A 16,179-nucleotide genomic window follows, 5' to 3' on the forward strand; every position below is an offset into this window, starting at 1 on the left:
TGGGCAGGCGCGGGCTGAGATGCCGGCTGTCCCAAAGCTGCGTCATCGAACCTTTTATGCAAGGAGTTGACACTGTTGGTTAATACCTTCCACATATCCATCCACTCAGGTGTCGGCTCCGCAGGGGGCGACATCACACTTATCGGCACCTGCTCCGCCTCCACGTAAGCGTCCTCATCAAACATGTCGACACAGCCATACAGACACACCGCACACACACACAGGGAATGCTCTGACTGAGGACAGGACCCCACAAAGTCCTTTGGGGAGACAGAGAGAGAGTATGCCAGCACACACCAGAGCACTATATAACAGAGGGATATACACTATACACAAAGTGAATTTTCCCCCTATAGCTGCTTATATCACAAGTTGCGCCTAAATTTATGTGCCCCCCCTCTCTTTTTTACCCTTTCTGTAGTGTATACTGCAGGGGAGAGCCTGGGGAGCGTCCTTCCAGCGGAGCTGTGAAGAGAAAATAGCGCTGGCTGTGCTGAGGGAGATAGCCCCACCCCTTCAACGGCGGGCTTCTCCCGCTTTTTATATCGTTAATGGCGGGGGTTTCTGCACATATACAGTGTTAAACACTGTATTATGTGCTTTTTATTGCCAAAAGGTATATTAATTGCAGCCCAGGGCGCCCCCCCCCCCCCCAGTGCCCTGCACCCACCAGTGACCGGAGCGTGTGGTGTGCTGTGGGAGCAATGGCGCACAGCTGCAGTGCTGTGCGCTACCTTATTGAAGACCGAAGTCTTCAGCCGCCGATTTCCTCCGGTTTCTTCCGTCTTCTGGCTCTGCAAGGGGGACGGCGGCGCGGCTCCGGGAACGGACGATCGAGGTCGGGCCCTGTGTTCGATCCCTCTGGAGCTAATGGTGTCCAGTAGCCTAGAAGCACAAGCTAGCTGCAAGCAGGTAGGTTTGCTTCTCTCCCCTAAGTCCCACGTAGCAGTGAGTCTGTTGCCAGCAGATCTCACTGAAAATAAAAAACCTAACAAATACTTTTCTTTTTAGTGAACTCAGGAGAGCCCACTAAGTGCATCCAGCTCAGGCCGGGCACAGATTCTAACGGAGGTCTGGAGGAGGGGCATAGAGGGAGGAGCCAGTGCACACCAGATGTAGTACCTAATCTTTTCTTTAGAGTGCCCAGTCTCCTGCGGAGCCCGTCTATTCCCCATGGTCCTTACGGAGTACCCAGCATCCACTAGGACGTCAGAGAAAATTGGTTTAGCACTTGCTTAAATGTGTATCTACTTATGTCACAAGATTTCTTTTGCAAAGTTATTTGCAAGATTAGAACAGCCTGTTACTTTAGTCTAACATATTATCAGATAAGAAAGGTCTAAAGTTCATAGTTTTACTCTGTCAGTTAAACCACCAATAATTATATATTTTTTACTATTATCGTATCCTACTGATACCCCGGTCAGACATCAGACCCAGGAAATTGCGGAGCCTAGCACGCTGGCAAATTCCTGGGACTGAGCTCAATGACTCTGGTCGGGAGAAGGGTCGCGGACCCGGGACTAATTGCATTTGGACAAACCAAAATCCTGGGATGGTGCACGTTAACGTACATAAACCCGATATTTTGATGCATGTCTGAAAGGGGTCTAAATGTAAGATTTTTTTAAATTAAGTTTCATAGTATTTTAAGACTTATTCATTTATTGGTTATTGATTGCTAAAGTATTACTAAGCAATTATATAAGTTTTAGTGTCACCCTAGGGACTAGCATTTATTCTCTTTCAACAAAATGTAAAAATTTAATCTCTCACAAGCAGGGCCCTCATGTGCTTTTCCTCATCTTACTTACACTATCACCTACTCCATGCTACCTCCAATAGCACCTAACCCTTGGTTTCTGACACCCTGCTGATTACTTGATTTTCATGATCACTGATGCAGCAATGCTTATACACCATTTACAGATGGGTCCACGTTTATCTTGACCTTTAATATATTAACTGAGACTGGCCAGTCAGACTTAATCCCCTGCTGTATTGTTCTCTGTATTGTATTGCAGCTGAGAACAATAGATGAAGGGTTTATGCTAATAAGTCATGTTGTGCCTACGCGCAGAAAACTAGTCAAGGTAACTGTGGACCCATCTGTACTTGTCCTGCATTGGACTTTACGGTAAGTGATTGTTTCTTGTTTTGCTCATAGGTTTATATACTTTGTTAGGTGCTGCAGAAACCTTGTGGTACCATATAAATAAAGGATAATAATAGATGTGCCCCTCTCTAAGGAAATTGCAGCATCACCACTACCTATTGTTTTCAGGCAGAGTGACAAGCTATGGATATTGCAGACATTGGGCCTAATTCAGAGTTGTACCCTATGCTGATGTTTTTGCAATTGAGCAATTATCACATTGCGCATGCTCCGCGATCGCACAGCACATGTGTAATGGTGCCTTTGCAAGTCCGCTCGCAGTGAGGATTTCATTGCAGAGTGATTGACAGGAAGTGCCTTCTTAGGGGAGTTAATGGGGAGTGACGGTAAAAATACAAGCATGGCATGGCCGTTTTCTGGGCGTGTGTATGCTGTCAGCTGTGATCATGTATGCAGAGAAACATGGCACCTGTCACTACTGCCGCATCCAGTCTGCGAAGCCAGAGACCTACTCAAGCAGTTGATGTTCCCCATTACTGCATATAGACTGAGAGAATGTGTACACAATTGCAAGGAGTTGCGATAGCTGCGGTGTGTGTCCCTTATCATGCCTGGCCGTCAGCTTCACTTGCTAACATTGGCAATTCCGTAGCCTAGAAAATCGCTATTGCATTAGCGTACAACTCTGAATCAAGCCCATTGTTCTAACAAAGTTCTAATAACTGCAACTTTTCTTTATAAAAAGTATGTTACAATAAAACAGTTACGTGAACATATTTTGGATAAAACTTTTTTTGAGACGATGCATAGACAGATTTCTGTAATGATCATGCTATGATGACTCTGCTGTTCCGAACAATAGAATAATACTGTATATTCACATATCACTTTGTGGTTTCCAATGTATACATTAACCATTTTTTTATTTGGACTCTTTCTGGAGGAAGAAAAAGCGGATATAAATAAGAGCAATACAATTTTTAACACATTAAGCCATGGGACAAAACATGATCTTCAAATTACATCATCATAGTGACATCTCAGTGGATGTGGTTTTGTCCCACTGCCAAGACGTATTACTTAGTGTGCACTCCCTGCATTCTTTTTTGTCTGGATTGATGTAGCATTAATAAAGAAAGACGCCTTGGCCGAGGGACATACTGGCCCACATCTGCACTTTAGCTTTCTAGTCAGAGCAGCAAAGGTAAGATGTCCTGTACATCTCTATTGGTCAACAAGCAGGGGCGGATTGGGAAATAAAAGTGGCCCTGGAAACATTCCTAGAAGTGTGTCCTCACATGGGCGGCACCAAATCAACTGTATTCTCTCTATCCGCAGTCCCTACCTGCTATCAGCAGTCCCCACATTGTCACTATCCGCAGTCCCTACCTGCTATCAGCAGTCCCCACATTCTCACTATCCGCAGTCCCTACCTGCTATCAGCAGTCCCCACATTCTCACTATCCGCAGTCCCTACCTGCTATCAGCAGTCCCCACAGACTCAGTATCAGCAGTCCCTACCTGCTATCAGCAGCCCCCCACATTCTCACTATCCGCAGTCCCTACCTGCTATCAGCAGTCCCCACAGACTCAGTATCCGCAGTCCCTACCTTCTATCAGCAATCTCTGCATTCGCACTACCAGCAGTCCCTACCTGCTATCAGCAGTCCCCATAGAGTCAGTACCAGCAGTCCCTACCTGCTATCAGCAGTCCCCATAGAGTCAGTACCAGCAGTCCCTACCTGCTATCAGCAGTCCCCATAGAGTCAGTACCAGCAGTCCCTACCGACTCGCTATCCGCAGTCCTTACCTGCTATCAGCAATCCCCACATTCGCACTACCAGCAGTCCCTACCTGCTATCCCCAGTCCCTACAGACTCACTATCAGCAGTCTGTAGGGACTGGGGGGTGCAGTCATGTGGGAATCACTAAACCAAACTGGGAACCAATCAGTGCTACAGTGTAACACTGAGATTGTTACAAGTGATTGCTGCTGACGGCCTGACATGCAAGAAATAGGGGTGGTGCGACATGTCAGTAAAACAAACAGAAGTCACCTGATGCGTTAGTCTACTGTCACTCCTCCAGCGAGCCCTATGGCCAATCTGCTCTGCATACAAAACATGGTTACTGTGAAAAGTGGTGTCACTCAGGGACTTGGATTCCAAAGGTATTCCTCCCTCTTATTATCAATATAGTAATAATAAGATTTTACTCACCGGTAAATCTATTTCTCATAGTCCGTAGTGGATGCTGGGAACTCCGTAAGGACCATGGGGAACAGCGGGCTCCGCAGGAGACTGGGCACTCCAAAGAAAGATTTAGTACCATCTGGTGTGCACTGGCTCCTCCCTCCACGCCCCTCCCCCAGACCCCAGTCAAGGAAACTGTGCCCGGAAGAGCAGACATTATAAGGAAAGGATTTTGGAATACCGGGTAAGACTCATACCAGCCACACCAATCACACCGTATAACTTGTGATACACTTATCCAGTCAACAGTATGAACAACAACAGGGCATCAACAATGGATGCCAACATAACATAACATAACCCATTACTAAGCAATAACTATGTACACGTATTGCAGAAAGTCCGCACTAGGAACGGGCGCCCAGCATCCACTACGGACTATGAGAAATAGATTTACCGGTGAGTAAAATCTTATTTTCTCTAACGTCCTAGTGGATGCTGGGAACTCCGTAAGGATCATGGGGATTATACCAAAGCTCCCAAACGGGCGGGAGAGTGCGAATGACTCTGCAGCACCGAATGGGCAAACTCAAGGTCCTCCTCAGCCAGGGTATCAAACTTGTAGAATTTTGCAAATGTGTTTGAAACCGACCAAGTAGCAGCTCGGCAAAGCTGTAAAGCCGAGACCCCTCGGCCAGCCGCCCAAGAAGAGCCCACCTTCCTTGTGGAATGGGCTTTCACTGATTTTGGATGCGGCAATCCAGCCGCAGAATGAGCCTGCTGAATCGTGTTACAGATCCAGCGGGCAACGGTTTGCTTTGAAGCAGGAGCTCCCAACTTGTTGGGGGCATATAGGATAAACAGCGAGTCAGTTTTCCTGACTCCAGCCGTTCTGGCTACATAAATCTTCAAAGCCCTGACTACATCTAGTAACCTGGAATCCTCCAAGTCACGAGTAGCCGCAGGCACCACAATAGGTTGGTTCAAATGAAAAGATGACACCACCTTTGGCAGAAATTGGGGACGAGTCCGCAATTCTGCCCTGTCCATATGAAAAACCAGATAGGGGCTTTTACATGACAAAGCCGCCAATTCTGACACACGCCTAGCCGAGGCTAAGGCCAATAGCATGACCACCTTCCACATGATACTTTAGCTCCACGGTCTTAAGTGGTTCAAACCAGTGGGATTTTAGGAAACCCAACACCACGTTGAGATCCCAAGGTGCCACTGGTGGCACAAAAGGGGGCTGAATATGCAGCACTCCCTTAACAAACGTCTGAACTTCAGGAAGAGACGCCAGTTCCTTTTGAAAGAAAACGGATAGGGCCGAAATCTGGACCTTTATGGATCCCAACTTCAAGCCCATAGTCACTCCAGACTGTAGAAAGTGCAGAAATCTGCCCAGTTGGAATTCCTCTGTAGGGGCCTTTCTGGCCTCACACCAAGCAACATATTTTCGCCATATGCTGTGATAATGCTTTGCTGTCACGTCCTTCCTAGCCTTTATCAGCGTAGGAATAACCTCCTCCGGAATGCCTTTTTCCGCTAGGATCCGGCGTTCAACCGCCATGCCGTCAAACGCAGCCGCGGTAAGTCTTGGAACAGGCAGGGCCCCTGTTGCAACAGGTCCTGTCTGAGAGGCAGAGGCCATGGGTCCTCTGTGAGCATTTCTTGCAGTTCCGGGTACCAAGGCCTTGGCCAATCCGGAACAATGAGTATTGTTCTCACTCCTCTTCTTCTTACGATTCACAGCACCTTGGGTATGAGAGGAAGAGGAGGAAACACATAGACCGACTGGAACACCCACGGCGTTACCAGGGCGTCCACAGCTATCGCCTGAGGGTCTCTTGACCTGGCGCAATACCGTTGTAGCTTTTTGTTGAGACGGGACGCCATCATGTCTACCTGTGGCAGTTCCCATCGATCTGTAATCTGAATGAAGACTTCGTGATGAAGTCCCCACTCTCCCGGGTGAAGGTCGTGCCTGCTGAGGAAGTCTGCTTCCCAGTTGTCCACCCCCGGAATGAACACTGCTGACAGTGCTTGCACGTGATTCTCCGGCCACCGAAGAATCCTGGTGGCTTCCGCCATCGCGACTCTGCTTCTTGTGCCGCCCTGGCGGTTTACAGGAGCCACCGCGGTGATGTTGTCTGACTGAATCAGCACCGGTTGGTTGCGAAGCAGGGGCTCCGCTTGACTCAGGGCGTTGAATATGGCCCTTAGTTCCAGGATATTTATGTGCAGACAAGCCTCCTGACTTGACCACAACCCTTGGAAGTTTCTTCCCTGAGTGACTGCCCCCCACCCTCGGAGGCTCGCATCCGTGGTCACCAGGACCCAGTCCTGTATGCCGAACCTGCGGCCCTTGAGAAGGTGAGCACTCTGCAGCCACCACAGAAGAGACACCCTGGCCCTGGGGGACAGGGCGATCAGCCGATGCATCTGAAGATGCGATCCGGACCATTTGTCCAACAGATCCCATTGAAAGATCCTCGCATGGAACCTGCCGAAGGGAATGGCTTCGTACGATGCCACCATCTTTCCCAGGACTCGCGTGCAGTGATGCACCGACACCTGTTTCGGTTTTAAGAGGTATCTGACTAGAGTCACAAGCTCTTGAGCCTTCTCCGTCGGGAGAAACACCTTCTTCTGGTCTGTGTCCAGAATCATGCCCAGAAAGGGTAGACGCGTCGTAGGAATCAGCTGCGACTTTGGGATATTCAGAATCCAGCCATGCTGTTGCAACACTTCCTGAGAGTGCGCTACGCTGATCTGCAACTGCTCCCTTGACCTCGCCTTTATGAGGAGATCGTCCAAGTATGGGATAACTGTGACTCCTTGCTTTCTCAGGATCACCATCATTTCTGCCATTACCGTGGTAAATATTCTCGGTGCCGTGGAGAGCCCAAACGGCAACGTCTGGAATTGGTAATGACAGTCCTGTACCACAAATCTGAGGTACTCCTGATGAGGCGGATAAATGGGGACATGCAAGTAAGCATCCTTGATGTCCAGAGACACCATAAAATCCCCCTCTTCCAGGCTTGCAATGACCGCTCTGAGCGATTCCATTTTGAACTTGAATCTTTTCAGATAAATGTTCAGGGACTTTAAATTTAATATAGGTCTGACCGAACCGTCCGGTTTCGGTACCACAAACATTGTGGAATAGTATCCCTTTCCCTGTTGAAGAAGGGGAACCTTTACCACCACCTGCTGGAGAAATAGCTTGTGAATTGCCGCTACCACTACTTCCCTTTCTATGGGGGAAGCTGGCAGGGCCGATTTCAGGGAACGTTGAGGGGGCATCACCTCGAATTCCAGCTTGTATCCCTGAGACACAATCTGTATAGCCCAGGGATCCACCTGTGAGCGAACCCACTGGTGGCTGAAATGTCGAAGACGCGCCCCCACCGCTCCTGGCTCCACCCGTGGAGCCCCAGCGTCATGCGGTGGATTTAGTGGAAGCTGGGGAGGACTTCTGTTCCTGGGAACTAGCTGTAAGGTGCAGCTTTTTTCCTCTACCCCTGCCTCTAGCAAGAAAGGAAGCACCTCTGACCTTCTTGCTTCTTTGTGCGCGAAAGGACTGCATTTGGTAATACGGTGCTTTCTTAGGTTGTGAGGGAATATATGGCAAAAAGTTTGACTTCCCAGCAGTAGCTGTGGAAACCAGGTCCGAGAGGCTGTCCTCAAACAATTCCTCACCCTTGTAAGGTAACACCTCCATGTGTTTTTTGGAGTCGGCATCACCTGTCCACTGCCGGGTCCACAGGACCCTCCTGGCAGAAATTGACATTGCATTAATTCTAGAGCCCAGTAGGCAAATGTCCCTCTGGGCATCCCTCATATATAGGACAGTGTCTTTTATATGCCCCAGGGTCAGCATAATGGTATCCCTGTCCAAGGTATCCATTTCCTCCGACAGATTATCTGTCCACACTGCTACAGCACTACACATTCACGCCGACGCAATTGCCGGCCTCAGTAGAGTCCCTGAATGTGTATAAACAGATTTCAGGATACTTTCCTGCTTTCTATCTGCAGGATCCTTTAGGGTGGCCGTATCCTGCGACGGCAGGGCCACCTTCTTAGATAAGCGTGTGAGAGCTTTATCTACCCTAGGGGAGGATTCCCAGCGCACCCTGTCCTCTGGCGGGAAAGGGTACGCCATAAGTAACCGTTTGGAAATCAGGACTTTCTTATCTGGGGAATCCCACGCTCTTTCACATAACTCATTTAACTCATGTGAAGGGGGAAAAGTCACCTCTTGCTTTTTCTCCCCATACATATAAACCCTCTTGTCAGGGACAGGGTTTACCTTAGATATGTGTAAAACATCCTTCATCGCTATAATCATGTAGCGTATAGCTTTTGTCATTTTCGGTTGCAATTTTGCATCATCGTCGTCGACACTGGAGTCAAAATCCGTGTCGACATCTGTGTCAACGATTTTGGATAGTGGACGCTTTTGAGACCCTGAGGGCCTCTGCGCTGTAGGATCAGGCACGGGTTGAGACCCTGACTGGCCCGAGGTATCAGCATTATCCAACCTTTTATGTAAGGAGTTTACATTATCATTTAACACCTTCCACATATCCATCCAATCAGGTGTCGGCACCGTCGGCGGCGACACGTCAGTCAACTGCACTTGCTCTGCCTCACATAGCCCTCTTCGTCAAACATGTCGATACACGCGTACCGACACACCACACACACAGGGGAAGCTCTAAATGAGGACAGGACCCCCACAAGGCCTTTTGGAGAGACAGAGAGAGAGTATGCCAGCACACACCCCAGCGCTATATAACCCAGGGATTACACAGTACTTTAGTGTTTACCCAGTAGCTGCTGTATTATGAATAATGCGCCTAAATTTATGTGCCCCCCCTCTCTTTTTCACCCTTCTACCGTGATTCTGCAGGGGAGAGCCTGGGGAGCTACCTCTCAGCGGAGCTGTGGCAGGAAAATGGCGCTGGTGAGTGCTGAGGACGAAGGCCCCGCCCCCTCAGCGGCGGGCTTCTGTCCCGCGATTTTCTGTAAAATAAATGGCGGGGGCTCATACATATAACAGTGTCCCACTGTCTATATGCAGTTTTCGCCAGGAGGTATCAATTGCTGCCCAGGGCGCCCCCCCCCCCCTGCGCCCTGCACCCTACAGTGACCGGAGTGTGTGGGTTAGTGTGGGCGCAATGGCGCACAGCTGCAATGCTGTGCGCTACCTCATGTGAAGACAGGGGTCTTCTGCCGCCGATTTCGATGTCTTCTCCGCTTCTGCCGGCTTCTGTCTTCTGGCTCTGCGAGGGGGACGGCGGCGCGGCTCCGGGAACGGACGACAAGGTCAGGTCCTGTGTTCGATCCCTCTGGAGCTAATGGTGTCCAGTAGCCTAAGAAGCGCAACCTAGCCGCAGTTAGTAGGTTTGCTTCTCTCCCCTCAGTCCCACGTAGCAGAGAGTCTGTTGCCAGCAGAAGCTCTCTGAAAATAAAAAAACCTAACTAAAATACTTTCTTATTAGCAAGCTCAGGAGAGCTCACTAAAAGCCCCCAGCTCTGTCCGGGCACAGATTCTAACTGGGGTCTGGGGGAGGGGCGTGGAGGGAGGAGCCAGTGCACACCAGATAGTACTAAATCTTTCTTTGGAGTGCCCAGTCTCCTGCGGAGCCCGCTGTTCCCCATGGTCCTTACGGAGTTCCCAGCATCCACTAGGACGTTAGAGAAAATTGGATTTATACAGACGTGTCCCGACACATCTAGCCTCAATACGCCATGTAGCACGAGATGCCTGGCGTGAGTGAGCTGCCAGGTCTAAAGATGCTAGGTGCCGTTTGAGTCGCCCGATGCCTGGTTTTGTGCGACTCATGCCACAGTGTATGAGGACACATACAAGATCAGCAGAGCTCTCATCTTCACACAACTGTACATACATACCATGGTTTTACAACGTAGAAAAATATTAGTGAGTTGAGGAATAATAAAACCAAGCAAACTATGTTACACTAGAGGGGCTGAAATGGGAAAAAAAAGAATATTTAGCAATATGACATAAATCCGGCAGGTTCATGTTAGCAGTCATGGATCTGTGACAAGATGCATTCCCTCTGACTCACACATTTACATATAAGCAATCAGGAAAATTTACAGTGTGAACAGGAATGGCCAGGCTGCAAATCACAAGCTTGCCTGTCAATAGCTGCAATATTAAAATGATCAACTGAGGGTCTATAGCCGTCCAGCACATGATACATGAGACTTCATCCTGGTTCACGGTGACTTACCAAAATGATTAAATCACAATTTATAACATAACTAAGAATTTGCTTCCAAGGATTTTTATTTGTTTTTATAATCATCATGTAAATCTATCAACTATTTGATCCTAACACACTGGTTGGAATGTACTGTACAGTAAAACATATAATTTCACTGGAAAGTGGAATGTGGCCTTTAGTAAGCTGTGGACTGATAACACATTCTTCTCTGACTAATTTACTGTAACCCAGACTTGCAGATTAGATACCACCCTCCTATGCTACACAAGTAGCAAACAGTGCAGTAACTCACAGGAAAAGTGTTCATTTACACAGGAGTATGACACAGAAGCGGAGCAGCCAGCCAATGGAGGGGCTTGGAATAAATCACACCATGTGACCATCTTAGGTTAAGCATTAAAAGCTGGGTATTGTGCAGAGGACAACATTCTACTAAAGGAAAATAAAGAAATTATTTTAAAATAAAATTGTGAAATCTTATGGCCCACATCATTCAGATCACTTTCTTGCAATAACCTGAATGTGACCTCAGAAAGAAAGCACTGTTACACCAACAATTCTACGTTTTTTATATCAAACACATTTGTTGGTGTATATATACGAGTACTAGATGTAAAAATCACACATAGTGATAACCAAGGAAATTCCATTTCAATAGCTTGCGCTCCGACACACACTTACCTTGATAAAAGGTCTGATATATTTTTCGGGTTCAATCTGCAAAAGACATTAAAGGGTACATGAAGCGTCATCACTTGTCTGTGTACACTGAAATAAAACGCTGAGCAGCACATACAGTAACTAACAATAATCACAACCACCACAGCAGCACCAATTCATTCCAGGTGAAAACATTCTGAAATATGGGTGTAACATATTTCTAAGAGGCCTGGGCATAAATTGTGTCACAGGGATCAGTACGAAATCCCGGCGGTCGGAATACAGACATCGAGATCCCGACTGGCACAATCCCGACAGGTGGGCGAGCACAATGCAGCCCCTTGCGGGCTCGCTGCACTCGCCACACTAATTTATTCTACCTATATGGGTGTCGTGGACACCCACAGAGGGAGAATATGTCAGGAGTGTGCCGGTTGGGATCACGGTGTCGGTATTTCAACTGCCGGGATTCTGTCCGGAGGGATCTTGACCGCATCCCACTACTGCAAGTCTCATCCTGTTCTATGCATGACAGAGTTTCTCAGGCAACCTTCCTTGTCATCGACCCCAATTTTCCTGATAAGATGGGTAAAGTGCACATTTTCTAAATTACAAATTTCAAAAATGTCCCTTAACCACTTAACTAGCAAATTGAAAAAAAAAAAAAGGTCTGAAATTGTCAGATTTTTTATAAGTAAATTAGGTGAAGAACACGTATTTACATTTTTTCAAAATGTTTATATTAAAAAAAACAAAGATTTTTTGTATTATTTGTAAAATATAGTTTTTTCAATCATCTGATCATCATCATCAGAACACAGGGAACCATCGCGACTTTGATTTCCCTAGCTTATTTGAGCAGCCACCAGGAACACACTGGGGGGAGGTTCATTTACATTTTCCGGACGGCTGCTCCGTTGTGCAGCTGGCAGGTGTGTGGTCTTGCTGTGCTGACCGATAAGCAGTTTTCAGCAGCACGGTAGACACTGGGAGCGGCCGGGTGTCCAGAAGGTCCCTCTGTGATTGGCGGCTGCTAAAAGATAATCTTTGGGAGCCGGTCACTCAGAGTATCTGACTGGTCACATCGTTTGTGACCAGATCAGATAACGAACTGCTTGGTGTGGTTGCAAACAATGCGACCATGTCAGGCAAGTGATTAAATTGGAACCTGTAAGTGAATTAAAAAGTTAAATAATTAGATGATTAATATTATCTGTAGGCCTAGCTAAAATGTAGGAATGGCAATTATGATTATGCCAAATCCAGAAGATTTTATAAAGATGTAATTTTACTGCTGCAACTTGCAAGTGGATACAACATACAGTATGTCTTAAGGAAATTGTAAGCAGTAATTTGTTACTGGGGACAATCATTACAACTGGAATATAAATTGTATTATGTAATATAAATACTAGAGTGTGGTCTAGGCGTGGGATTAATGGGAAACTGCTGATCGTCTTAATATTAACTACTGTAAGAAACAAACGTCTTGAAGGGAATGATCTGCGGGGAAAGTTATTTGTGCAACAATACTGATTAAGACCATTAACTGGAAATATGTTACGAACATGACTCCCCTATTCTCCTGTGTGGAGGAAAGTGGGTGTTATCTGGGAACAGAATTACAGTCATTTAGATTGAAAATTTTTCAGGAATAAAATGTTTCCATTTGAAAGTATGCATTGTATATATCCAATAATATAATACTGTATATAGAAGGAGTATTACAGAGCTGCTGTACCCAGTGTTGCTGGAATGTTTGTTTCCACTCCACCTCCTTCAAAACTCTCTCCCCCTTTCTCGCTCTCTCCCTTCCCCATCACTGTCTCTCACCACCTTTATATGTAGCTACCCTTATTTGATCCCCACACTATCACCTCTCTGCCCCGAGTACTTTAAACACTTTCCTGGCTGTCCTGGGAATTACTGGTGTGTATGTTTGCCAGTGTGCAATAAGAAGGTGGGGGGTTGGTAAGTAGTGTTTATAGCTTGAAACTGGCCAACCAATATTCATGTGATGTGACACACATATAGTACATGTGATTGGGGGCACATAGGCGCAGTATATACTCAATAGAATTATAATACAATTTTTTAGCACACTCGTGGATATACAAATCAGCAGTTGCATAAAGTAACAGCCTAATAATATATAATAAGAATTTACTTACCGATAATTCTATTTCTCATAGTCCGTAGTGGATGCTGGGGACTCCGTCAGGACCATGGGGAATAGCGGCTCCGCAGGAGACAGGGCACATCTAAAGAAAGCTTTTAGGATCACATGGTGTGTACTGGCCCCTCCCCCTATGACCCTCCTCCAAGCCTCAGTTAGGTACTGTGCCCGGACGAGCGTACACAATAAGGAAGGATCTTGAATCCCGGGTAAGACTCATACCAGCCACACCAATCACACCGTACAACTTGTGATCTGAACCCAGTTAACAGTACGATAACAAACGAAGTAGCCTCTGAAAAGATGGCTCACAACAATAATAATAACCCGATTTTTGTAACAATAACTATGTACAAGTATTGCAGACAATCCGCACTTGGGATGGGCGCCCAGCATCCACTACGGACTATGAGAAATAGAATTATCGGTAAGTAAATTCTTATTTTCTCTAACGTCCTAGTGGATGCTGGGGACTCCGTCAGGACCATGGGGATTATACCAAAGCTCCCAAACGGGCGGGAGAGTGCGGATGACTCTGCAGCACCGAATGAGAGAACTCCAGGTCCTCCTTAGCCAGAGTATCAAATTTGTAAAATTTTACAAACGTGTTCTCCCCTGACCACGTAGCTGCTCGGCAAAGTTGTAATGCCGAGACCCCTCGGGCAGCCGCCCAAGATGAGCCCACCTTCCTTGTGGAGTGGGCCTTTACAGATTTAGGCTGTGGCAGGCCTGCCACAGAATGTGCAAGTTGGATTGTGCTACAGATCCAACGCGCAATCGTCTGCTTAGACGCAGGAGCACCCATCTTGTTGGGTGCATACAATATAAACAACGAGTCAGATTTTCTGACTCCAGCTGTCCTTGAAATATATATTTTTAATGCTCTGACAACGTCCAGTAACTTGGAGTCCTCCAAGTCGCTAGTAGCCGCAGGCACCACAATAGGCTGGTTCAAGTGAAAAGCCGAAACCACCTTAGGGAGAAAATGAGGACGTGTCCGCAGTTCTGCCCTGTCCGAATGGAAAATCAGATATGGGCTTTTGTACGATAAAGCCGCCAACTCTGAAACTCTCCTGGCTGAAGCCAGGGCCAGTAGCATGGTTACTTTCCATGTAAGATACTTCAAATCTACAGATTTGAGAGGCTCAAACCAATGAGATTTGAGAAAATCCAAAACTACGTTTAGATCCCACGGTGCCACTGGGGGCACAATCGGGGGCTGTATATGTAGTACACCCTTGACAAAAGTTTGTACTTCAGGCACTGAAGCCAATTCCTTCTGGAAGAAGATTGATAAGGCCGAAATTTGAACTTTAATAGACCCCAATTTGAGGCCCATAGACAATCCTGCCTGCAGGAAATGTAAGAATCGACCCAATTGAAATTCTTCCGTTGGGGCCTTCTTGGCTTCACACCACGCAACATATTTTCTCCAAATGCGGTGATAATGTTGTGCGGTCACTTCCTTCCTAGCCTTAATCAAGGTAGGAATAACTTCCTCTGGAATGCCCTTTTCTTTTAGAATCCGGCGTTCAACCGCCATGCCGTCAAACGCAGTCGCGGTAAGTCTTGGAACATACAAGGTCCCTGCTGAAGCAGATCCCTTCTTAGAGGTAGAGGCCACGGATCCTCCGTGAGCATCTCTTGAAGTTCCGGATACCAAGTTCTTCTTGGCCAATCCGGAGCCACTAGTATTGTTCTTACTCCCCTTTTCCGAATAATTCTCAGTACCTTTGGTATGAGAGGCAGAGGAGGAAACACATACACTGACTGGTACACCCATGGTGTTACCAGAGCGTCCACAGCTATTGCCTGAGGGTCTCTTGACCTGGCGCAATATCTGTCCAGTTTTTTGTTGAGGCGAGACGCCATCATATCCACCTTTGGTTTTTCCCAACGGTTCACAATCATGTGGAAAACTTCCGGATGAAGTCCCCACTCTCCCGGGTGAAGGTCGTGTCTGCTGAGGAAGTCTGCTTCCCAGTTGTCCACTCCCGGGATGAACACTGCTGACAGTGCTATGACATGATTTTCCGCCCAGCGAAGAATCCTTGCAGCTTCTGTCATTGCTCTTCTGCTTCTCGTGCCGCCTTGTCTGTTTACGTGGGCGACTGCCGTGATGTTGTCCGACTGGATCAACACCGGCTGACCCTGAAGCAGCGGTTTTGCCAAGCTTAGAGCATTGTATATCGCTCTTAGCTCCAGTATATTTATGTGAAGAGACGTCTCCAGGTCTGACCATACACCCTGGAAGTTTCTTCCCTGTGTGACTGCTCCCCAGCCCCGTAGGCTGGCATCCGTAGTCACCAGGACCCAGTCCTGTATGCCGAACCTGCGGCCCTCTAACAGATGGGCACTCTGCAACCACCACAGGAGAGACAACCTTGTTCTTGGTGACAGTGTTATCCGCTGATGCATGTGCAGATGCGATCCGGACCATTTGTCCAGCAGATCCCACTGAAATGTTCGTGCATGGAATCTGCCGAATGGAATTGCTTCGTAAGAAGCCACCATCTTTCCCAGGACTCTTGTGCATTGATGTACTGACAGTTCCTGGTTTTAGGAGGTTCCTGACCAGTTCGGATAACTCCCTTGCTTTCTCCTCCGGGAGAAACACCTTTTTCTGAACCGTGTCCAGAATCATTCCCAGGAACAGCAGACGTGTTGTCGGGGTCAATTGAGATTTTGGAAGATTCAGAATCCACCCGTGTTGCTGAAGCACTACTTGGGTTAGTGCTACACCGACTTCCAGATGTTCTCTGGACT

General features: G+C 47.3%; 1 protein-coding gene across 3 annotated transcripts in view; it reads right to left on the bottom strand.

The window, feature by feature from the left end:
- The window catches only part of ARHGAP26 (Rho GTPase activating protein 26), a 1,013,198-nt gene that overhangs the window by 118,122 nt on the left and 878,897 nt on the right, over window positions 1-16,179 (bottom strand). For 2 of the 3 annotated variants that reach the window (XM_063928130.1, XM_063928128.1), the window contains exon 21: window positions 11,259-11,294. The exons of the other annotated variant lie outside the window; for it this stretch is intronic. In XM_063928130.1, the coding sequence (XP_063784200.1) occupies window positions 11,259-11,294 (36 nt within the window). The remainder of the gene's footprint in view (window positions 1-11,258; window positions 11,295-16,179) is intronic. 3 annotated transcript variants of the gene reach the window in all.

Source organism: Pseudophryne corroboree, chromosome 6 (assembly GCF_028390025.1).
Source record: "Pseudophryne corroboree isolate aPseCor3 chromosome 6, aPseCor3.hap2, whole genome shotgun sequence".
In the NCBI taxonomy this organism is placed as follows: Eukaryota; Metazoa; Chordata; class Amphibia; order Anura; family Myobatrachidae; genus Pseudophryne; species Pseudophryne corroboree.